Raw genomic sequence first — 24,015 nt, 5'->3', positions numbered from 1 at the left:
CGGACAAAACAGAGATGCTTGTTCTAGGTCCCAAGAAACAAAGAGATCTTCTGTTAAATCTGACAATTAATCTGGATGGTTGTACAGTCGTCTCAAATAAAACTGTGAAGGACCTCGGCGTTACTCTGGACCCTGATCTCTCTTTTGAAGAACATATCAAGACTGTTCCAAGGACAGCTTTTTTCCATCTACGTAACATTGCAAAAATCAGAAACTTTCTGTCCAAAAATAATGCAGAAAAATGTATCCATGCTTTTGTAACTTCTAGGCTGGACTACTGCAATGCTCTACTTTCCGGCTACCCGGATAAAGCACTAAACAAACTTCAGTTAGTGCTAAATACGGCTGCTAGAATCCTGACTAGAACCAAAAAATGTGATCATATTACTCCAGTGCTAGCCTCCCTACACTGGCTTCCTGTTAAGGCAAGGGCTGATTTCAAGGTTTTACTGCTAACCTACAAAGCATTACATGGGCTTGCTCCTACCTATCTTTCCGATTTGGTCCTGCCGTACATACCTACACATACGCTACGGTCACAAGACGCAGGTCTCCTAATTGTCCCTAGAATTTCTAAGCAAACGGCTGGAGGTAGGGCTTTCTCCTATAGAGCTCCATTTTTATGGAATGGTCTGCCTACCCATGTGAGAGACGCAGACTCAGTCTCAACCTTTAAGTCTTTACTGAAGACTTATCTCTTCAGTAGGTCCTATGATTAAGTATAGTCTGGCCCAGGAGTGTTAAGGTGAACGGAAAGGCTGGAGCAACGAACCGCCCTTGCTGTCTCTGCCTTGCCGGTTCCCCTCTCTCCACTGGGATTCTCTGCCTCTAACCCTATTACAGGGGCTGAGTCACTGGCTTACTGGTGTTCTTCCATGCCGTCCATGGGAGGGGTGCGTCACTTGAGTGGGTTGAGTCACTGACGTGGTCTTCCTGTCTGGGTTGGCGCCCCCCCTTGGGTTGTGCCGTGGCGGAGATCTTTGTGGGCTATACTCGGCCTTGTCTTAGGACGGTAAGTTGGTGGTTGGAGACATCCCTCTAGTGGTGTGGGGGCTGTGCTTTGGCAAAGTGGGTGGGGTTATATCCTGCCTGTTTGGCCCTGTCCGGGGGTATCATCGGATGGGGCCACAGTGTCTTCTGATCCCTCCCGTCTCAGCCTCCAGTATTTATGCTGCAGTAGTTTATGTGTCGGGGTTTATGTGTTACATCTGGAGTATTTCTCTTGTCTTATCTGGTGTCCTGTGTGAATTTAAATATGCTCTCTCTAATTCTCTCTTTCTTTCTCTCTTTCTTTCTTTCTCTCGGAGGACCTGAGCCCTAGGACCATGCCTCAGGACTACCTGGCATGATGACTCCTTGCTATCCCCAGTCCACCTGTCCGTGCTGCTGCTCCAGTTTCAACTGTTCTGCCTGCGGCTATGGAACCCTGACCTGTTCACCGGACGTGCTTGTTGCACCCTCGACAACTACTATGATTATTATTATTTGACCATGCTGGTCATTTATGAACATTTTAACATCTTGACCATGTTCTGTTATAATATCCACCTGGCACAGCCAGAAGAGGACTGGCCACCCCTCATAGCCTGGTTCCTCTCTAGGTTTCTTCCTAGGTTTTTGGCCTTTCTAGGGAGTTTTTCCTAGGGAATTTTTCCTTGCCACCGTGCTTCTTTCACATGCATTGCTTGCTGTTTGGGGTTTTAGGCTGGGTTTCTGTACAGCACTTTGAGATATCAGCTGATGTACGAAGGGCTATATAAATAAATTTGATTTGATTAGATATAGTCTCAAATATTTTATCTTTTTTTAAGAGCAATGGGGCTGGCAGGTAGGATTTAGTTTCTCCCTGTCTCTGGCCCACACTCAAGGACAGTATGTGGTGGTAATGCACCATAACGTTGGATGCCAACCGCCGATAAACCCCACTGAAGAAGAAGTCATTATACCATAGAAGAATAGTGCATCTACAGGTGAGACACATTTCCGTTTAACCGAAGGGTGAAAAGGTTCCCGGCTATGGCTTTCAATCAGAGACTTTTGCATGATCCATTGTTGACCCAAGGTATAATTAAATAAAATGTATTTATCACATGCTTCGTAAACAACAGGTGTGGCCTACCATTGAAATGCTTACTTACGGGCCCTTCCCAACAATGCAGAGAGAAAGAAAATAGAGAAATAATAGAAAAGTAAAACACAATAATAAAAGTAATAATAGATACACAATGAGTAACAATCACTTGGCTATAAACAAGAGGTACCAGTACCGAGTCAATGTGCTGAGGTATGAGGTAATTGAGGTCGATATCTACATGTAACTAGGAATAAAGTCAGTAGCAGCAGCGTATGTGATGAGTCAAAACATTTAATTGCAAAAAGGGTCAATGCAAATAGTCTGGGTAGCTATTTGGATAACTATTTACATAACTATTTAGCAGTCTTACGGCTTGGGGGTAGAAGCTGTTCAGGGTCTTGTTGTATCCGGTCTTGGTGCATCGGTACCGCTTGCCGTGCGGTAGCAGAGAGAACAGTTTATGACTTGGGTGGCTGGAGTCTTTGATGATTTTTAAGGCCTTCCTCTGACACCGCCTGGTATATCAATTTATAAAGCCCTTTTTACATCAGCCGATGTCACAAAGTGCTATACAGAATAGAGGTCCTATATGGCAGGGAACTCTGCCCAGTGATGTACTGAGCTGTCCGCAATACCCTCTGTAGCGCCTTGCGGTCGGATGCCAAGCAGTTGCCATACGAAGCGGTGATGCAGCGTCAAGATGCTCTCAATGGTGCAGCTGTAAGAAAGTGGCCAGATGAAGCAGATGCTAAGCTACAGGACTGTTTTGCTAGCACAGACTGGAATATGTTCCGGGATTCTTCTGATGGCATTGAGGAGTACATCACATCAGTCACTGGCTTCATCAATAAGTGCATCGATGACATCGTCCCCACAGTGACCGTACGTACATGCTCCAACCAGACGCCATGGATTACAGGCAACATCCACACTGAGCTAAAGGGTTGTTTTCAATGTGCGGGACTCTAATCCGGAAGCCTATAAGAAATCCCGCTATACCCTCCGACGAACCATCAAACAGGCAAAGCGTCAATACAGGACTAAGATTGAATCGTACTACACCGGCTCTGATGCTCGTCAGATGTGGCAGGGCTTGCAAACTATTACAGACTACAAACAGAAGAGCTGCCAAGTGACACAAACCTACCAGACGAGCTAAATTACTTCTATGCTCGCTTCGAGGCAAGTAACACTGAAACATGCATGAGAGCACCAGCCACTCCAGATGACTGTGTGATCACACTCTCTGTAGCCGATGTGAGTAAGACCTTTAAACAGGTTAAAATTCACAAGGCCGCAGGGCCAGACGGATTACCAGGACGTGTACTACGAGCATGCGCTGATCAACTGGCAAGTGTCTTCACTGACATTTTCAACATGTCCCTGACTGAATCTGTAAAACCAACATGTTTCAAGCAGAACACCATAGTCCCTGTGCCCAAGCACACTCAGGTAAGCTGCCTAAATGACTACCGACCCATTGAACTCATGTATGTAGCCATGAAGTGCTTTGAAAGGCTGGTCATGGCTCACATCAACACCATTATCCCAGAAATCCTAGACCCACTCCAATTTGCATACATCCCCAACAGATCCTCAGATGATGCAATCTCTATTGCACTCAACACTGCCCTTTCCCACCTGGACAAAAGGAACAGCTATGTGAGAATGCTATTAATTGACTACAGCACCGCGTTCAACACCATAGCGCCCTCAAAGCTCATCACTAAACTAAGGGACTAAACACCTCCCTCTGCAACTGGATCCTGGCCTTCCTGATGGGCCGCCCCCAGGTGGTAAGGCTAGGGAACAACACATCTGCCACGCTGATGCTCAACACGGGGGCTCCTCAGGGGTGTGTGCTCAGTCCCCTCCTGTACTCCCGGTTCACTCATGACTGCATGGCCAGGCACGACTTGGCCCAGTACATCACTGGGGCCAAGCTTCCTGCCATCCAGGACCTCTATAATGCGGGGTCAGAGGAAGGCCCTAAAAATTGTCAGACTCCAGCCACCCTAGTCATAGGTCCTAAAGACTCCTTAACAGCTTCTACCATAAGACTGCTGAACAACTAATCAAATGGCCACCGGACTATTACATTGACCCACCCCTCCATTTGTTTTGTACACTGCTTCTACTTGCTGTTTATTATCTATGCACAGTCACTTCACCCCTACCTACATGTACAATTTACCTCTAACCTGTACCCCGCACACTGACTCGGTACAGGTACCCCCTGTATATAGCCTCGTTATTGTTATTCTTATTGTGTTACTTTTTATTATTTGGTAAATATTTTATTAACTCTCCTTGAACTGCACAGTTGGTTAAGGGTTTGTAAGTAAGGGCTACACTTCTTGTATTCGGCGCATGTGACAAATAAAGTTTGATTTGATTTGATACAAAATAATTACGTTTCTCATCGACGTCACAATTGCGTGACTTCACTTGGCCGAAGTCACAATACAGCCTGAAAAATCTTTGTTCTGTCGCAGACTCGCAAGTGTCTGACTAGTCATTTCGCTCATCAAGTAAGGCTACTTGCAGGTAAGTAGCTATATAGTTATCCACAAGTACTACTATAAAGATGACAACGAAGCATGCTTCTAGTCGAAATATTGAACGTTAGCTAGCATAATCTGTTGTTAGCTAGCTTGTCTGACGGAATGTTTTGAATATGCCAGCAGACAGTTGGAAATTATTTTGTTGCTATCAGTCGAGGTGAGATGACTAGCAAATCGGCTACAAATGTGGCAGAATTAAAATGTACTTACACTACATTGTTTGACTTTGGCCGTAGTGTTGTAATCCTTACTCCCCCCACGTGGTCCCTGACCGAAGAATGTAGTTGTGTGCGTATGTACATCCATCCATTTCAGTGGGTTTTTATTTTGTTCCAAGGATGTCGGTGAACGAGGAGCGCACTGTGACCATACAGGACATACTGGAAGACGAGGAGCTGCAAGAGGCTTATGCAGTGTTGGCTGGAAGTGATCCAGATAATTGTTCCTATCCCCAGGTAAAGATGCTGCCTGCCCACATCTGTATCGCCACATCCAGAGAACTGCCACTGACCCCAGATTCAGTGTGGCCTTTTGTGTCTCCTTTGTTACTACAATATGTGATCAGGGACATCAACCAACCGAGCCACGACCTGTTCTCCCAGCTTCAGAAGCCAGCAGTACAGGAGCATCATGGCTAAAACTAACAGACTGGCAAATAACTCCTCCTGCCCCCTCCATTTTATTTTCTTCCCCCACTTTAAACAGACAATTACCCTGCCCACACCCCAATGTACATTTATATTTATCATTGTCACAGCTGTAAATATGTATACATTTATTTTATTTGTTTTTATTATTTCATTCACACCTGCGCTATTGGAGCTTAAGTATTTCACCGTACACTGCAATTATATCTGTGACCCTGTGCATGTGACTAAATCTAATATTTATTCTATTGTGTTACAGGGATACGTGAAGAGACAGGCTGTTTTTGCCTGCAACACTTGCACACCCAGAGGGGTAGAACCTGCTGGGCTCTGCCTTGCCTGCACCAACCATTGCCATGATGGGCATGACATATTTGAGCTCTACACAAAAAGGTATGACCCTGATGTAAAGGGACATTCACAAATTCCAGGAGTACAAACAACACTAAGGTTTACGTAGCTGTTTACATTTCCATACTCATTGTAGTACTTGTTGAGGTCTTGACATTGCTTATTTGCATCTATTTGTTTGCATGTAGGAATTTCCGCTGTGATTGTGGAAACAGCAAGTTTGGCGTGTTTAGGTGCCAGCTGAGTCCTGTAAGTGTCCTAATGTCCCATCTACCCCTCAGTCATGTCATCCTGACAGCTGAAAACATTGATGCCTGATTTCCAGTGTTCTTTTTCTCTTTGCAGGGCAAAGACCGACAAAACGCTAAAAATCATTACAATCACAACTTCCATGGCTGTTACTGTACCTGTGACAGACCTTACCCAGACACTGAAGATCAGGTATGGATTTAATTCCAGCATTACGCATCCTTCCCTTTCTCCATCCCGTCACATTTTGTTATTGATGAATGAATACATGTTTTAGTTCTGTCTGAATCATAGACTTTGTTGATATGCTAGGTCTCTAGGTTTCAGTTTGTATTGTTGAAAGAATGATGGATATGTCATTCCTCATAACAAAAACACCCTCATGCTTTCTCCCCCCCATAAGGTTAATGAGGATATGATTCAGTGCATCATCTGTGAGGACTGGTATCATCCCAGGGTATGTATCAAGGGGCAACATCATGATTGTTTTCAGGTGTGTTTCGAGATTTAAACTATGTTAGCTGGGATAATGGTTTTGATACAAAGACCGGAATGATAACTTCTCCTTGACCATGTGGTCCTTCTCTGTGACAGCACCTGGGTTGTACGGTGGAAGACTCTGAGGAGCTGCAGGAGATGGTGTGTGAGACCTGCATGAACAAAGCCCCCTTCCTCTGGACATACGCCACCCACATTGCAGGTGTGTTATTCCTCCCACTAACAAAGAGCGAGAGATCCAGAGCTCTGGGCTTGGGTTATAACCCACCCCATACTACTGATGAAAATACATCTCTTTCCATTTTGAACTAGCTAAAGATGGAAGATGTCAGTCTTCTTCATCTAGAGGTAATTTGGGCTAGGTTTTTAGTGCACAGACAGTGACGATGAATTAAACCTGATCACTATACATTTTAGTCATTTAGCAGACGCTATTATCCAGAGCGACTTACAGTAGTGAATGCATACATTTCATCTCATTTCATATATATTTTTTTCTCCGTACTGGCCCTCTCGTGGGAATCGAACCCACAACCCTGGCGTTGCAAACACCATGCTCTACCAACTGAGCCACAGGGAAGGCCAATGTCATACCCATTATGTATATTCTGCAGTTAAAACAATAGCAATGTATATTGTTGTTTTTCAAGAACCTCCCGTGGTCAAAGTGAGCCCCTGTAAAGCGGAGGTTGAAGTCAACAAGGAGGAAGATAAGGAGCCAGACGACAAGAGGATGGATGAGCCCTGTAAGAACGGGGGCGAGGGGTCCTCTACCAGCCCCAGCTGTCAGGAGAAGGTAAGGAGAGCCAAGCTTTGACTTCTACAATTGCGTTTGAAACCTAGACTCCTAAGTGCGTGACTCACCACTTGCACCAAGCAAATGGGAATGATATCAGGGAGAGGAACTATTTGCTGTGTTTTCATTGAAGGCAGACATAAACACACATTTATACTTAAGCAGTTATTTGGTTAACACTGCCTGCTAAACCAATTCATACATTCTTCAAGAGTCATTCGGCTCCCGAGTGGCGCAGAGGTCTAAGGCACTGCATCTCAGTGCTAGAGGCGTCACCACAGACCCTGGTTTGATCCCGGGCTGTATCACAACCGGCCGTGATCGGGAGTCCCATAGGGCGGCGCACAATTGGCCCAGTGTCGACCGCTTTAGGGGAGGTTTGGCCAGGGTAGGCTGTCATTGTAAAATAAGAATTTGTTCTTAACTGACATGCCTAGTTAAATAAAAATCCACTCAGATATTTGGTGTGATTTGCGGTGCGTGTCACCTGACTCCCAGCAGATGGCAGTGGAGGGTAATGTATTGTGCAGATGCAAACAGTGGACTCCTGTTCCTGTTGTGCTGCCTGGCTGCCCTCTCCTTTGGGTAATTAAGGAAGAAATTATCCATGGGACACAGATTCCACTGCTCTGGGGACTGGCTTGGCCAGGCTTCACAGTTCAGCTTACTGTAAACAAGACTGATTTCATCAGTCCACCAACTCTTATTAGAGAGCTTGTGTGTGTCGCTTCTGCGGGATGTTGTATTTATGTTAAAACACATTTTTATTTTAAACAAGCCCACTGGATTATGGGATCGGTCCCTCTTCCTCTTCGTTCTCCACTAACACAATCCTGAAAAGCCTAAAATATAATGCATGTTTCCTCCCTTGCTGTCTTGTGTCCAGAAGCAGGCTACGAATGGGAGGACTGCCTGCAAACGGACTCACCAGGAGATGACAGGCCTTCCTGTGAAGAACCAGGACAAGACTGTGTACTGCAGGCTGAGGGAGCTGAAGACACAGGGCCTGGAGAGAGCTAGGGAAGGGGCTGTGTTCTGGCCTTACCACTGGAGAGCCAAGCTGTGCACCTGCGTCAGCTGCAAGGTGGGTCACTAAAGATTCTTCTCTCTTGAGATTGTGTATTTTGCCATGACTGATTTCAAGCACAGTGCAGCAACTGTGTTGTTTTTACTATTTGATGTGGAACAAATAGATTGCTATATAGACTTTACTGGTCATTCAGCACATTGTAGTGTCAGCCCTTTTAGATTGGATAAAGGTGGAGAGCTGTTTCCATTGTATGTTTGGTGTTTCTGCTCAGAGGGCCTACGTCGATGCGGGAGTGCAGTTCCTGCTGGATGAGTCCGACACTGTCCTGGCCTATGAGAACAGAGGCACTATAGAGCAAGGAACTGCTAGTCTTGACAGTCTGCTCATGTCAAGCTTGAGTACTCTGGACCGCGTGCAGCAACTGGAGATTGTTTACCGTAAGGATGGGGACTGTCTTTTTCATTCCCTTGTTTGGCAGTTAACTGTAGATGAAACCTAACACGGTGGGTTGTTTGGCAGTTAACTGTAGATGAAACCTAACACGGTGGGTTGTTTGGCAGTTATTAACTGTAGATGAAACCTAACATGGTGGGTTGTTTGGCAGTTATTAACTGTAGATGAAACCTAACACAGTGGGTTGTTTGGCAGTTATTAACTGTAGATGAAACCTAACACGGTGGGTTGTTTGGCAGTTATTAACTGTAGATGAAACCTAACACGGTGGGTTTCTAACCATTTGATGAACTGGGTTGATGAAGTAAAATGTTCCTTCATTCAGAGTTCAATGAGATGCAGAGTGAACTGATGGCGTTCCTACGGCAGTTAGCTGATGAAGGAAAGGTGAGGAGCTGTATGTATGTTTGTTTACTGAAGACAAAATGTCTGGTGGTAATTCCAGTATGTTTCCAATAATTATGAGAGCACATGAACACAGCATAGGAAACCAATATGAGCAGCAGTCCATAGGTTGCTTGTCACGTCAGCACTTGATTGTCATTGATTGATCTGCTTGGGCCCAAACAATAGCCGAAAAGCACTGCGGTCATTCACCTCTAATCCCCATTGAACCACTGCTCCCCTCTCCCTCAGGTTGTCACAGCAGAGGCCATCCACCAGTTCTTTGGGGAGCTGATGTCCAGGAAGAGGCGGCAAATGAACAGCTGATGTCATTCTGCCCCTTCAGTGTCGTTGTCTCCTTGTTTTTTAATGTTTCTTTGGGTTCATAGCAAAACAGTCGATGTCCCTCAAACGCCTTCTGCTTTAAATAAAAGATGCTGAACATTTTGCTAAAAGGTTCTTGAATGGGTCTCCATGGATTTCAAATGGCATTCCTTGTCTTATGAGAAACTGAATGACCGTTAGCATGCTAATGGGATCTAGTAATTTTAATCACGGACATTAAATCTAAGTTGTCATTAGACTTTAATTTTTCATGATGAGGTGACACCTGACTATGCACTGCCATTCATATTGAAACTTGACCATTTGATGGTGTCACTGGTATTAAATGAACCAGTTCATTCAGCATACTGTGTGACGTGATTCCACGGCTACTTGTCATCGAAATACCAGAAGGTACTGCTTTACTCAATGACTTAACAGTCCAGAATTCTATTGAAGAAGTTTATTTCGAAGATGCCCAAGTTCCACACTGTTATGCACCTTCTGAGTTAACAGTAGAAAAATAGAACGAGTAAAACCAAATACAATTTTTAGTACAGGGATCTACAAAAGTGTTTTACATACAGCGTACCTGTTCAATTATAAAGTTCAACATATAATCAAACACAGTTCCAGAGGGTTACATTTTAAAAGGTACCTAAACAAAACATGTACACTAACTAGCTACATGAGTTTTACAAAGGGCTATTTGATGCAGGCTGGTAGAAAAGGCTTGCATAGGACAGTCACTTCTCAAATAACAGCCCAGCCTTTTGGCAGGGGAAGGCACTGACTTCTACAGTAAAGAGCAAACGGAGGATGTGGAGGGTTTTTATTCATGGGAAAACTGTCCAGGAAAATAAAGCAACTAACCAACATGAACATGGGGAGAAATCTAAAGTTTTGCATTTTTTCCCCATGAAGCAAACTGGATGGAAAAAAGGGTTCTCTGCCCGGCAACTTCATTACCACAATGCAGAGCGAATATCTACATGTCCATGTGCTACTTAAGTAACTGCAACTTTTAAAACGTTCATATCCAAATAATGTTGCTGACTTATCCTATACTCATGTGGCAAAAGCATGAATTGAACTTTTTTTTTTTTTTAAACCATATTTAACCTTTCACTTGCTGTTTAAAAAAAATCCTTATTTCCTTAGGACATGTCATCTCTGAGAAGAATGAGCTGTCCAGTCAGCAGTCTACTCGCGCAAATATTTTAATGACCGGTATAGGCCCACACCATTCCACCACAAAGCTGCTTCTGTAACAATTATTTTCTGGAAGGAAAACTATAGGTCATATTTCATAGAAATCTGGAAACACTGGGCAGTTAAAAAATGGTATAAAACCTACAACTTCATGGTATTCCACACCAATAACAATATTAAAAACATTTCCCAGAAGAAAACATTTTAATGAACAAAAATGAAAAATAAAGAGTCTGACTATGCTTTCTTGGTGAAATGTGGTGCTGAACACAACCTCACAGTGTAGTCCACCACAGCTACAAAACAGCTGAATAATTCATTTACAGTACCACCACTAAGATGTAATAAGGATCTGTTGTACAGTATATTCAAATATTACATGAATAATTACAATTTATGCTCAGGATTTCTGAATGGTAGAAATGCATGTGACAGAGGCCACCAGGTTTAATTTAAGAATTATGCAGTTGTTCTGGAGCTCTTTTGTTCTAAATTAGTCCCCCTGCTCCCATGTGAAATGGACCGTTTCTACAGTGCAATGTTGCCTATGTTATGTATCATGGGTTTGTCAGTTTGTGTTAGAGACAGGTGTGGCTGATCTTACAGGATCTGATGGGTGCACTTTGGTTTCTGTAGCAACAGCCCCAGTAGCTCTCATACAGTATGTCGTAACCTCTGACGACAGAGAGCAGGTCTTCGCAGGTCCAGGATTAGTCAAAAGGTGGCATGACAGTGGTTACATTGTACATGGGAACAACACAAATGAACAGACTGAGGACATGTGAATGGACAGTGTGTTGAGGGTGAACAGAAGAGTCACACAAACAACTAGTAGAGCCAGTGGTGGCGTCACGCTTGTGATGGATCCCTTATGGTCACTTCAAAAAGTGGATTAAGGCTTCTAATTGTTTATGCCATTAAAAGAGCAAGGTGGTTTCAAGCATATTGACCACAGCGTTCTATGGTCAGTCTCTGGTTAAACATTTCAGAGCTTTGTGTTTATAGGTAAATACAGACCTGATTAAAAATGGAGTGTGTACAGTACTGAGATTATTTACAGTTACCTGGAATTATTAAACTACACACACATATTCAGCTGACATAAAACATCTCCTGACTAGCGCGCTCATTGCACCATTATCTTTCCCAGTGTACCTCAGTCCTTAACCTCTGCCCCCTCCCTCCTGTCTTGTTCCAAAACCACCAGGCTCATGTTTTTGAAAATGCATAGTGGCAAGAAAAAGTATGAACCCTTTGGAATTACTTGGATTTCTGCATAAATTGGTCATCAAATTTGATCTGATCTTCATCTAAGTCACAACAATAGACAACGTGCTTAAACTAATAACACATTATTGTATTTTTCTTGTCTATATTGAATACATAATTTAAACATTCACAGTGTAGGTTGGAAAAAGTATGAACATCTAAGCTAATGACTTCTCCAAAAGCTAATTGGAGTCAGGAGTCAGCTAACCTGGATGTTGGTTAGAGCTGCCTTGCCCTTTAAAAAACACTCACAAAATTTGAGTTTGCTATTCACAAGAAGCATTGCCTGATGTGAACCATGCCTCGAACAAAGGAGATCTCAGAAGACCTAAGATTAAGAATTGTTGACTTGAATAAAGTTGGAAAGGGTTACAAAAGTATCTCTAAAAGCCTTGATGTTCACCAGTCCACGGTAAAACAAATTGTCTATAAATGGAGAAAGTTCAGCACTGTTGCTACTCTCCCTTGGAGTGGCCGTCCTGCAAAGATAACTGCAAGAGCACCGAGCAGAATGCTCAATGTTAAGAAGAATCCTAGTGTCAGCTAATAGATTACAGAAATCTCTGGAACATGCTAACATCTCTGTTGACGAGTCTACAATACATAAAACACTAAGAAAGAATGGTGTTCATGGGAGGACACCATGGGAGGACACCACCTGGACAGCTTGCTATCATTGACGGAAAAATGAATTCCCAAGTTAACCTAACATTCTCCTGCTCAATGTATTGATTATCTGTCCGCCAATTGAAGCTCAACAGAACTTGGGTGACGCAACAGGACAACGACCCACAACACAGAAGTAAATCAACAAAATGGCTTCAACAGCAGAAAATACACCTTCAGGAGTGGCCCTGTCAGAGTCCTGACCTCAACCCAATTGAGATGTTGTGGCATGACCTCAAGAGAGCAGTTCACACCAGACATCCAAAGAATATTGCTGAATTGAGACAGTTTTGTAACGGTCCAAAATTCCTCCTGACCGTTGTGCAGGTATGATCCGCAACTACAGGAAAAACGTTTGGTTGAGGTTATTGCTGCCAAAGGAGGGTCAACCAGTTATTAAATCCAAGTGTTCACACATTTTTTCCACCCTGCACTGAATGTTTACACGGTGTGTTCATTAAAGACATGAAAACATATAATTGTTTGTGTGTTATTAGTTTAAGCAGACTGCGTTTGTCTATTGTTGTGACCTAGATGAAGATCAGATCAAATTTTATGAACAATTCATGCAGAAATCCAGGTGTTTCCAAAGGGTTCACATACTTTTTCTTGCCTTCGGAAAGTATTCAGAACCGTTGACTTTTTCAAAAACAATTTTAACCTTACAGCCTTATTCTAAAAACGATTAAATAAAAAATCTCAGCAATCTACACTCATTACCCCACAATGACATTGGGGAAAAAAACAGGTTTAGAATTTTTGCAAATGTATTAAAAATAAAAAATACCTTATTTCAAAAGTATTCGGAACCCTTTGCTGTGAAACTCGAAATTGAGTTCAGGTGCATCCTGTTTCCATTGATCATCCTTGAGATGTTTCTACAACATGATTACCAACTGGTAAATTCTATTGATAGGACATTTGGAAAGGCACACACCTGTCTATATAAGGTCCCACAGTTGACAGTGCATACCAGAGCAAAAACCAAGCCATGAGGTCGAAGGAATTGTCCGTAGAGCTCCGAGACAGGATTGTGTCGAGGTACAGATCTGGGGAAGGGAACCAAAAAATGTCTGCAGCATTGACGATCCCCAAGAACACAGTCCTCCATCATTCTTAAATGGAAGACGTTCGGAACCACCAACACTCTTCCTAGAGCTAGCCGCCCGGCCAAACTGAGCAATCGGAGGAGAAGGGCCTTGGTCAGGGAGGTGACCAAGAACCTGATGGTCACTCTGACAGAGCTCCAGAGGTCCTCTGTGGAGATGGGAGAATCTTCCAGAAGGACAACCATCTCTGCAGCACTCTACCAATCAGGCCTTTATGGTAGAGTGGCCAAACATAAGCCACTCCACAGTAAAAGGCACGACAGCCCACTTGTAGTTTGGTAAAAGGCACCTAAAGACGCTCAGACCATGAGAAACAATTTAATCCATCTTAGAATAAGGCTGTAACGTAACAAAATGTGGAAAAAGTCAGGGGTCTGAATACTTTCCGAATGCACTGTATATCAGAGACTGAAGAGGCAGCACAATGACAGCCTCAACAGACCTACTTCCGGCCTGATCTGAACTAGCCTGAGCCTATTACTCATCAGCATTTCTGTGTAACAGGCAGCACCAGAAAGGGAAAATCAAATGTAACCAGTCAGGTGAGGTACGTACTGGAGGAATGCTACAGGAAGAGAGAGGAAATACAAATGAGAGGAGCAAGAAAATGTTTTTACATGATTTTACATGAAGATAACGCTGATTGAAGCTATGTGCTGGTGTTAACTAGTTTATACTGAGATCCTATTTATATATCTCCCAGTTAAAGTATATCCTGAGGACTACAGTCCATATGTATATTATACATCCTCAGCACATCTGAACTACATTTCATGGTTACGATCATAGTAACATCTTTGTTATGATCTTCTTTATGATAAGATCTTTGTTCCTGATTCCCACAACTTAGAGGTCACAACAAACCTGGGGTGCAACAAGGCTCAAGGGAAATAGGCAAAGCCCCTCCCAAACAGTACTGCTGGAGTTATATAGTAAAACTGCAGCATTGAGGTTGGCTTCACCAAGCTTCAATACAACAGTCTGACAGTCACTGCTGTTTCTCTAACTAACCTACAGTCCTGATGCTGCTTATCTGTAACACTCAGAGGAGACGTGAGGTGAAGACAGCACTATGTCATGGAGAAAGGGCTGGAGGAGGTAGGGTACACACACACACACACACACACACACACACACACACACACACACACACACACACACACACACACACACACACACACCACACACACACCACACACACACACACACACACACACACACACACACCCATAAATAGAAACCATTAGCCACCCCTTCACACACACTCATTAGTGCTTTGCTGTCCATGACAGAGGGTTGTTTCCCTCACTTTCCCTTTTGACGACTCAACCCCAGGTCCTCCCCGAGGGTTATAGTGCAGACTTCTTGTAAGGGTAGTCAGGGTTGTTGGGTGACCTGCGTTCTCTGCTAGCCTCCTCGCTAATACTGTTCCTATGTGGCTGCTGGGCCCCTGAACCTGGGGACTCGCCAGTAAGCGCCATCTCCTTCGGGCCTTCCCTGTGGGCCGACATCCGCTCCTCATACCTGTCTAGGTTTCCACTGGGGGAGCCACACAAGTGGCCAAGACCGTGAGTAAGGTCAGTCTCATTGTTTGATCGTCCTCTGGGGACGTGTCCTGCCCCAACCTGGGGACCAGAGGGATTAGCCAGAGCTCCATCCTGCCGCTGGGGGGGCGGGCCTAGGACGTCCAGGCGCAGGGGGTCAGAGCGTGCCTCGGCTGCCCGTCCCTGGCTGTCAGACATGTAGGGGGGAGGGTGGCTGGAGGAGCTGTGGCTGTAGAGGTCTGGCCCTGCGTAGGGGGGCAGGGGGTGGCTGGAGGTTGCGGTGGTTGGTCGGCAGGAGAAGTCATACAGATCAGGGAACTCTGCCTGGGCCTCCAGCTTAGGCTCTGGAGCGTGCCTCTTACAGGAGTGACCATGGCTGAGGCGAGTGGAGGGACAGGGGCCGGGGGGGAGGTGTGGGGCCGGGAGGGCCATGTGGCCGGGAGTGTCGTGACCGTCCCTGTCCCCCATATGGTGCTCCCTCAGGGTCATGACAGAGACGCCCAGAGCTATGTCAGGCATGAACTCCCTCATCACAGGCTCCATGCTCAGCTGGAGAGACAGAGAGAAGCACACCAACACGGCTAGTTAGAGCTATACATGACCACAGCACAATACACTTCTACAGCTACAATGACCAAAAGCAACAAACACAGCATGACATGTTGACCTTCACCTGTGGTTCTGGGAGCAGGGCTCGGCCCTTGGCCTGGGGGTTGCTGCAGTCTGGAGGTGGAGGCCTGGGGGCGGAGGGGTAGTCTGGGCTGCCATGCTTGGCTGTGGTGTGGAGCTGGAGCAGAGTGTGGCTACAGGGGTAGGAGAAAGAGCGGGTGGGGGGTGGGATGGGCACACGAGGCCTCCAGGCCCCCTTCAGCTGGGCATGGCTGGGGGTGGTAGGGGCGTGGTATGGGGGTGGAGGGGGAGGCAGCGGGGGGTGAAACCCAGCCAGGCCCTCCAGGTCTGAGAACATGCTGTCCATCGCTGGGCTGCTGTTGACCCGACAACGACCCGCCTGCCGCAGGGCCAGAACAGGACTCTCGTCTCCAAAACGCTCCTCTGGGAAGAACTTGTAAGGGTTCTGAGAATAAACAAACAAAACATTTAGCATCCCAAAAACCTTCTACTATAACACACACAAGTCATTACGTAGTACACTAAGTGAGTGATACTTGTCTTTCAGGGAGAAGGTCTTTAGGACGGAGGTCTCCCTCTAACAAGTCTACAGCCTGGTCCTCCCTGTACCCTACGGGGTTTCCCCCTCACCTGCAGTAGCTCAGTAGCCCCGTCCGCCAGGCCAAACTCCCTCAGCACACGCAGCTGCAGCTCATAGCTGACGGTGGGCCCCTCGCCACAGTTGAGGGCGTAGGCCCTCTGGACCTGGTCTGTGTGACTCAGCTCCTGCAGCCTCTGGACCATCTCCTTAACCACCGCCAGTCTGGGTACTGACAGGACAGACACACAGAGGGTTGGTGGGCCATGTCAACGTTCCTAATATGTTACACTAAATAGCTTCCTTATTGGCACCAGTCTTGTCCTCTTACCTGGGATCTCATTGGCTACCACGGACGGAGCGGTGGTCTGGCTGCTGGCCATCTGCTGATGGTTGATCATGTGACAGCACTGTGGCACGGCGTTGTTGACCATGTAGAGGGTGTCTGGCACGTTGGACATGCGCACCAAACGCAGACGCACCAGATCTGTCTGCTCCACCATCATCTCATCCAGCACAGACTGAGTGGAGGAGGAGACGGGTTAGCAGTCAGGTCATAGCCTGGCCTGACCCAAACCCTCTCACAGAGATGAGACCGAAGAGAGATAAAACACTCTCCGTTAACCATCAACCCCTCGATGCGGAGTGTCCTACCTTGGCCTCCTCCACGTATGGAGAGAAGAGACGTGGTCGCACGGAGATGCCAGCGTTCTTCTGCCGTAACCACGAGTTGGCCTTGCCCCCCTCAGTCGTGGGCAGCATGTCCGAGGGAGGGGTGCTGATCAGACCCCTCTTTGTCTGTGAATGGAAAGAGGGTCATTTAAAGAGAACACACCCAGAAGGTCAGATCAATCAACAACTAAGCCATTAACAGGGCATAAAGGATAGATCGATAGACTGCACAATATGTATTGGCAGCAATCAGAAACTGTACTGTAACATCCATATGACGTGTCACCCATGACTACTAACCGCGTCAGAGAGGACGTCGCTGTTGGCAGGGAGGATGTGCTCAGTGCGGATGAAGGGAAGCAGGGGGGACAGGATCTCCTTCAGCTCCTCCACATCCAGGTCCTTCCTCTTCACCCCCCGCTTGTTCACGCTGTGGGCTGTTCCGCTCAGCACGTTGGGCTCTGGGGGGGAAAAAAACGCCCACAAAACACACACAGTTAGTAGGGATTCTATATATAATTATGTGGTTAGTAAGGCCAACACACTCTCGTTATTTTTTAACGACAGTATTTTTCAGTCAGGTTCAGAGCCACACAAAAAAAATAATAATAATACTGTGATCGAGGTGCTTCAGTCTCCCATTTTTAAGGATAAAACTAAATGATTTGATAGTCTTTTAGTGTATTTTGGAGGCGCTGGTGCTGTAGGTGCTGTAGGTGCTGTAGGTGGGTGCTTTTCCAACAGCCGTTAGAAGGCCTGCTCAGAGGGTAATTATACAGTATCATCTTACCCCTGTCTGCCATCCTCTTAATAAGCTGCTGCTCGCCCCACTTCACAACGCACTTCAGAATGTCCTGCTCACTCGCCTGTGAAAGAGAGAGAGAAGGGGGCAGGGGAGGGGTGCGAGAGAAAAGATAGCGTGATGAGAGGGGGATGGGTGATAGGGAAGGAAAGGTGTAAGGACAAGGTTAAACATTGTAGTGTGGAGCAACATCTGAAGAGGAGGTTCAGTGAGGAGACTTGAATATGTGGCTGATGGTGTGACACGGTGTAGTCGTGGCTGAGACTTGTACAGTATTTGACTGATTGGATTACAACGTTTCACCTCAGCCGTCCTGTCAGCCGTCCTGTGCGACATCCAGGGAGCTTGGCATAGCAGAGCAGACCGAAGCTCAGTTTCAATTAGTGGCCATGTCAGAAGGCAATGCCTCCAGGGAACGTTCTCACTCCGTTTGTGCTCCAGACCCTGTGTGTTTGGGTTTGTGTTTATGCAGCCGTGTGCGTGTTGCCACTCTTCACCAAATAATTGTTAAACCAATCATGCCCTAGCTGCCTCGCAGACTTGAGATCTCTGGGGAGGTGAAAAAGGGAAATTCTAAAAAGACAGATACATTTTTGTAGCCAAAGCACTGACTACAGAGCCAATTGGACAGGATTGAGGATGGGCATTTGAAATGTTTTGACTGTTGAAGTATTTGCATAGTCTAGTGGGAAAAATATATGTTAACATTTATCTATATGCCAACAGTGCGCAACAATGCCTAATTTATCATAACCATTACAGATCAATTATAAATTGCCCCATACAGTACATACATAGTCAATAAAAAAAAACTATTTAGGATTCATTTATTGAAACTGTAATATCAACTGGTTATATTATAATGGAACACAACATTCTTAAAGGCAGTAACCTCAGCATTGACGCTTGTAGAAACCTATGGTTCAATAGCATAGCCTTGTTTAGTTCATTTAGCAGACAAGAGGCTCTTATTTACAGAGCCCCATTCACAGTCAAGACACACCTATGTTATAGTAAAAAAAAACATGCAATATAACAGACTAAAATATAACAGAATATTTTTTCCAAAAGTTGCCAGTGCGAAGTGATGCGCATTTTGCTTCTGGAACAGGTATTCTCAATGAGTGACCATTTGAAACAGGGCTCAATTTGGCAAGGGTTTCATGGTTACAAACCAAAAATTGGTCTTCTTTTCGATATACAGACGTTCGATCTAGTTTATTCTGACTGTTCTTTGGAATTTTCCAAATGGATGAATAATTCCACATTGAACACTGCATGGTGATGAATTATGGCCACGACATCAGTTTGGTGAGAGGCCTACGCTCAGTCTTTACCAAACTCATGCGTTTGCATATTTTCAGTGTGGAACCTGTCTGTCTGTGTTCAGGGGGTTATAGCCTAGGCTAACCAATTCTAAATGACACTAGTAGTTCGCAAAGTAGCGTAAGTGGAGAATAGACGGGATACAATTATTCCAAAATTGCAACTCGTTGTTGGAACACATTTTCCCAACTTCAATCAACCAGTCCATTTTGAATTTGTGAAAGGGGACATCATTTGGCAAGGAATGTAGCTTGTGTATCCCATCATTTAGATATGTTTTATAGACATTTATTTCTGTAGACCTAACGGGAGCTTGCGTGCAAACTCGGCACACGTGTGTTGAGGGAGCAGTCAGAACGCATTTGAGTGATTGAGAAACAGAGGGGAAAGGGAATTTATGGAGAATAACTGTGTGATACTTGGCTTGGTTTCTTTTCTATTGTGCCCCGCAAATACACATGTACAAATGGAACACTTGAGTCAAACCAAAATAACGTCATCTTCAAGACAACATTAAAACAATTTCCGGGACAAAATGTAACTTGTCCAGTCGGACAGCCACGAAAACCATTCCACCAAATAGTTTTACAGTATTAAAAAAAGAAAAATCTCTGGTTAAAAGATAGTTTTGTAAGTCTGTTCGAGTACCGTTCGAGTACTCGATTACACATGCCCATCCATGACAGGATACGATCTCTGGAGTCTATGGAGATGCATCCAGTCCAATCACACACACAGCGGCGGCGTGGGGATCTCACCTGTAGGTAGTCTGACTGGATAGCGGTGAGCAGGTGCTCCTTGCTGAGCTCATAGAGAACGTCAGAGGTCACGACCTGGCTGAACTCCTCACACAGGAAGTGTAGGGCCTGGCGGTGGACCCACTTTGAGCCGTAGGGCTGAGAGCTCCATTTCAGGATGGGAACCAGGCAGTCCAGGGACAGGCTCTCCACCACAATGTCCTCACAGCCTGGGTGAGGAGACAGGAACACAGAGCATAGGGGTCACATACCTCTAACACTCATATCACTGAGTGAACAGCACCTTTAATAGCCCGGTGGTCCAGTCAGTTTGTGCATCAGCCAACTCCTCTCTGTGTCATGCCAAATATGTATTGCTTGAGTTGGCTACAGCACAGTATGGGCCCAGGCTACATTTTTTTAATCTATTGTATGGGAAGTCATACCCTGTCAGAACATTAGTAAGAGTATTAATGGGTGACTTAATTGAACCATAAATATCCCGCCACATAGCGGTCACTTCTGGAGCCATTCAGAAGCCCACAGTAGTTTCCCTGCTATTCATCACTACGGGGAGCACTCCCCCTTTCCCCCGGCACCCCCCTCCATGCGTTTCCTAAATCAGAGCACATAGCAGAACAGCAGGCAGTGGTTTAACACTGTTACACACAACCCCACAGAAATGCCTTTGATACCTTCACGTGTTCCAGTCACTCTACCTCCCATTCACCACACTAAGTTAACACAGCAGCCAGAGGAAAGTATGCTGCACACACACACACACACACACACACACACACACACACACACACACACACACACACAGTATACTCACACAGAAAACACATGCAGAAACGCACACGCTCTCATGCACTCGTATGCATATGCACACACACACATTAATCAAAAACGAATTAAAAGTTGCAGAGGGTTATTAATTATTACTTGATATACTGTAGCCATTTGAACACATCTTGGATGAAATGGAATTTCAGAAATGCTATAGTGGCAGTCATAGTGGCAGTCATAGTGGCAGTAGCAATGGAGATAGAACTAAAATAAACATCAAAAATAAACATCAAACAATCAAATTACATCAACTTGGATAGGAAACTAGTGCATGTCCACAAGGGTACATAAATAATTTGGCTTCACTTTTTGACAGTCAACTCAGTGGAAAATGAGAGCAGGCAGTGTGATGCCAGTGATAGAGGCACACAGTGTGGCTCTGAGGCAGACAGAGATACTGGTCTGCTTTGAAGTGGCCCCTGCCCAGGCCCCCTGCTGCTGGCTCTGTATTTAGCTTGTGGAGAAGAGCGGAGCAGGCTGCCCTGCCCTGGGCTTAGCTGGGTTATGAGCTCCACTACCAGTGCTCCTCTGGGACTCTTATCTGTGGGCTGCGTGAGATCTGCTGCACTGCCTTTCCCTTTGAAACTGTACTCTGGGAAATTGGACACTGACGCTCAGGGAGATGACGCCTGCCCTCTTTAAAAAAATGTTTTTCCTCCTTCAACCGACACACAGTTAAAGCTACATTTCCCTAGATGTTTGGTCCCTTCCTTTACTTGTATTAGCTAGGCAGAGCGATGCAAAGCAGACCCAACAGTGTTAAACGCAGGACGGAAATCCTGTGTCGTTAAGAGGACAGACGAGGTTGAAATGTGGACGCAGACATTTAGCCTTTTTATCTTCCATAAACAACCTGAAGTGGGAATAGATTCCACACTTCCTTCCTTCCTTCCTTCCATCTCTTCTCTCTGTATTCGGCTCATTCTATCCTAATTTCTCACACTCTCTGAGCAGGGGTAGACACGTAGAGACACACACAACTTCCTTTGAAAGGTAAAGCTTCCCCAGTGGGGACCAGCAGCACATGAAAGCAGACAGCTCTGTTCTCTATTAGCCCATTAGAATGCATAGCACCATTCATGCTTTTAAAGCTTTGCACTCTTATTATGAGCCAGAGATTAGACTGGGCATTATATCTAATACTAAAGCCATTTCCCCTTCCTCTCTCTCTGGCACTATGCATTCACTGCAGCCTAGCAGACTGACTAGAATATCAACAAAATGAGCATTATGGCAACTGCGTCTGAGACGACAATAACTGAGGATGTGTGCTTGCTGGGTTTTTTTTAGCAGCATGTTTATGAAACAACGTTTCCAAACCCACTTAAGACATCAGCAGCACTCCGGACCAGTCAACACTGTGGTGGACTTGAATCATGTCTGATTACTCAAGTAACTACAGCTTCATTTTTAGCGGAGGTCTCAAACAAAACAAAAAGGAAGGAGGAGAGACTATCGAAGAATGATGGGCTTCACTCCGACTGCCTGAGGTCAACTTCCAAGCAAACCGATAAGTTCTGCCGAGGAGCAACTGGAAATCCCCCTCTGCTTGGAACAATTAGGGTTCACTCATGTCATAGGTCAAGTTCCGCCTGTAACCAAAGATATGACTGATCAGACAGCAATATCACAGACCAAGACTTCTCCTTAAAACGTAACAGGAGAAAGTTGAACGACTAACAGATTCTCCTAATGGAAGGTGCTATGACAGAACTAAGTCTGATAATAAGTCACACGGGGCCTATCAATAGCCTCTTAAATGCAATGGCAAAATTAGATATCAATTCTGATCCCATTCACTACCACTCAAACACTTTCACATCAGCAAGCAACTCTGAAGACTGACTGGCTAACATGATTTATTTCACACCCAAGGTGTGGTCATTCATGGTATTAATCAATTAGTAAAACTTACCCCACATGAATCATGATTGTAATGGGATGCATGTCTCCACAGATGAGTCATTACTCTCCCGCTCTGTGTGTGTGTGTGGATATGTGTGTGTAGAAAGAGAGAAGAGGTAGAGAGAAAATCTGCATTGGTATGCTGATCTACTCATTATCAATGCTCTCACCGTGTTTGAAAAATGAATAAGGCTTTTAATATTGTCAGGGTAAGAGAGAGAGAGTGAGTGATCTCTGGCTAGGGAGCTAATAGGGTTGATAACTGCTGATGTAGACGAGAGGCTCTCAGATTGAACCCTACCACCAGTGAGTGTACCCTGGCCTGGACACAGCTCAATCAGATGGAGGGGGAGCAGTTGAGGCACAGAGAGGAGGAGGAAGGGACTGCTAGCCTGGAGATAACCCGATGCGCATGACAGCTACCCCAGGTCTCTGACAGGAGGCGGAGGTCACTCAAGGTTGTCACATAGAAATTAAATCATGGGCCTTCCCAGCTCATTTGACACTTGGGTGAGCAAGCATTTTGGCTGCCAACAGCGTGTCAGTGGAGGCTCCTCACAGGAGGAAAGGGAGGACCATCCTACTCAGTGAATTTCAGAAAGATAGTAATTGTGAAACACCAAAATAAAAACAAACATTTTTAGATAAAACTATACTAATTATATTCATGTCACCAAATAATTTATTAAAACATATTGTTTTGGAATGAAGGTCTATAGTTGCCTAAACAGCACTCTGTTAGGGCAGCACCATGGTGTAGCCGGAGGACAGCTATTTTCCGTCCCCCTCCTTGTGGTACATTGACTTCAATACAAAACCTAGGAGGCTCAGGGTTCTCACCCCTTTCCATAAACTTACAGTAATTATAACGACTTCCGGAGGACATCCTCCAGAGCTCTTGCAGCATGAACTGACAGTTGAACAGTTTTGAAGAAATTAATTTCTTAAAAAAAATTGAGAAGCAGCAGAGAGAGAGAGCTGTTTTTTTATGTGGCTGCTGCAATTGAACTGTGTGTGCGGGTGATCATCCGATTGTGTTGCAAAATGTTACTTAAAAATGGAACAAAAAAACAGGAATGGACCTACCTGAATTTGTCCAATAGGAACTCTCATTTAGTTTGTAACTGTTTGGAATAATGATTACACTGTCTGTCACCTTGATTACTCCAATTTGTCTCTCGACCTGTGCCTACAAATGACCTGTGTTCATTTGTAGGCTAGGTTGTAGCAACCTCACGATGGGTACAGGGATAATTAGAGCATCATGTAGTAGGCCAAACCTATCGACGTTACATTGGGCTGGGTGAATGGAATATGAATGACAGTCATCCAATATGCTGTAATGGC

General features: G+C 45.1%; 2 protein-coding genes across 3 annotated transcripts in view; one reads left to right on the top strand and one right to left on the bottom strand.

Moving 5' to 3' along the window:
* Nucleotides 1-4,485: 4,485 nt before the first annotated feature.
* On the top strand, nucleotides 4,486-9,505 carry LOC106597037 (putative E3 ubiquitin-protein ligase UBR7). Of its 2 annotated transcripts, none has more exons than XM_014188337.3 (12): nucleotides 4,486-4,621; nucleotides 4,976-5,093; nucleotides 5,545-5,678; nucleotides 5,825-5,885; nucleotides 5,982-6,077; nucleotides 6,289-6,342; nucleotides 6,480-6,585; nucleotides 7,034-7,179; nucleotides 8,069-8,263; nucleotides 8,481-8,646; nucleotides 8,988-9,049; nucleotides 9,299-9,505. In XM_014188337.3, the coding sequence occupies exons 2-12, from the start codon at nucleotides 4,977-4,979 to the stop codon at nucleotides 9,371-9,373; spliced, it is 1,212 nt and encodes a 403-aa protein (XP_014043812.1). In that variant the 5' UTR covers nucleotides 4,486-4,621; nucleotide 4,976; the 3' UTR covers nucleotides 9,374-9,505. The 2 variants fall into 2 exon arrangements, with proteins under 2 accessions (XP_014043812.1, XP_014043773.1); XM_014188298.3 differs by having other exon boundaries at nucleotides 4,487-4,621; nucleotides 8,066-8,263.
* Nucleotides 9,506-14,859: 5,354 nt separating this feature from the next.
* Nucleotides 14,860-24,015, bottom strand: part of LOC106596965 (BTB/POZ domain-containing protein 7) — a 33,395-nt gene continuing 24,239 nt past the window's right edge. Inside the window, exons 4-11 of the mRNA XM_014188230.3 lie at nucleotides 19,936-20,144; nucleotides 17,840-17,915; nucleotides 17,350-17,510; nucleotides 17,032-17,175; nucleotides 16,709-16,898; nucleotides 16,431-16,609; nucleotides 15,844-16,245; nucleotides 14,860-15,719 (exon numbers count right to left, since the gene is read on the bottom strand). Of these exons, the coding sequence (XP_014043705.2) occupies nucleotides 14,976-15,719; nucleotides 15,844-16,245; nucleotides 16,431-16,609; nucleotides 16,709-16,898; nucleotides 17,032-17,175; nucleotides 17,350-17,510; nucleotides 17,840-17,915; nucleotides 19,936-20,144 (2,105 nt within the window). The 3' untranslated portion in view covers nucleotides 14,860-14,975. The remainder of the gene's footprint in view (nucleotides 15,720-15,843; nucleotides 16,246-16,430; nucleotides 16,610-16,708; nucleotides 16,899-17,031; nucleotides 17,176-17,349; nucleotides 17,511-17,839; nucleotides 17,916-19,935; nucleotides 20,145-24,015) is intronic.

Source organism: Salmo salar, chromosome 01, assembly GCF_965601325.2.
Source record: "Salmo salar chromosome 01, fSalSal1, whole genome shotgun sequence".
Classification (NCBI taxonomy): domain Eukaryota; kingdom Metazoa; phylum Chordata; class Actinopteri; order Salmoniformes; family Salmonidae; genus Salmo; species Salmo salar.
The sequence above is the reverse complement of the archived record's forward strand: the minus strand, read 5'-3'. Positions and strand labels throughout refer to the sequence as shown.

Excerpts from the sequence above, each read along its gene's own strand:
- LOC106597037 (XM_014188298.3), top strand. The coding sequence starts at position 4,977 with ATGTCGGTGAACGAGGAGCGCACTGTGACCATACAGGACATACTGGAA. Across the intron at positions 6,078-6,288 it reads ACCCAGACACTGAAGATCAG|GTTAATGAGGATATGATTCA; the intron begins GTATGGATTTAA and ends CCCCCCCATAAG. Across the intron at positions 7,180-8,065 it reads GCCCCAGCTGTCAGGAGAAG|AAGCAGGCTACGAATGGGAG; the intron begins GTAAGGAGAGCC and ends TCTTGTGTCCAG.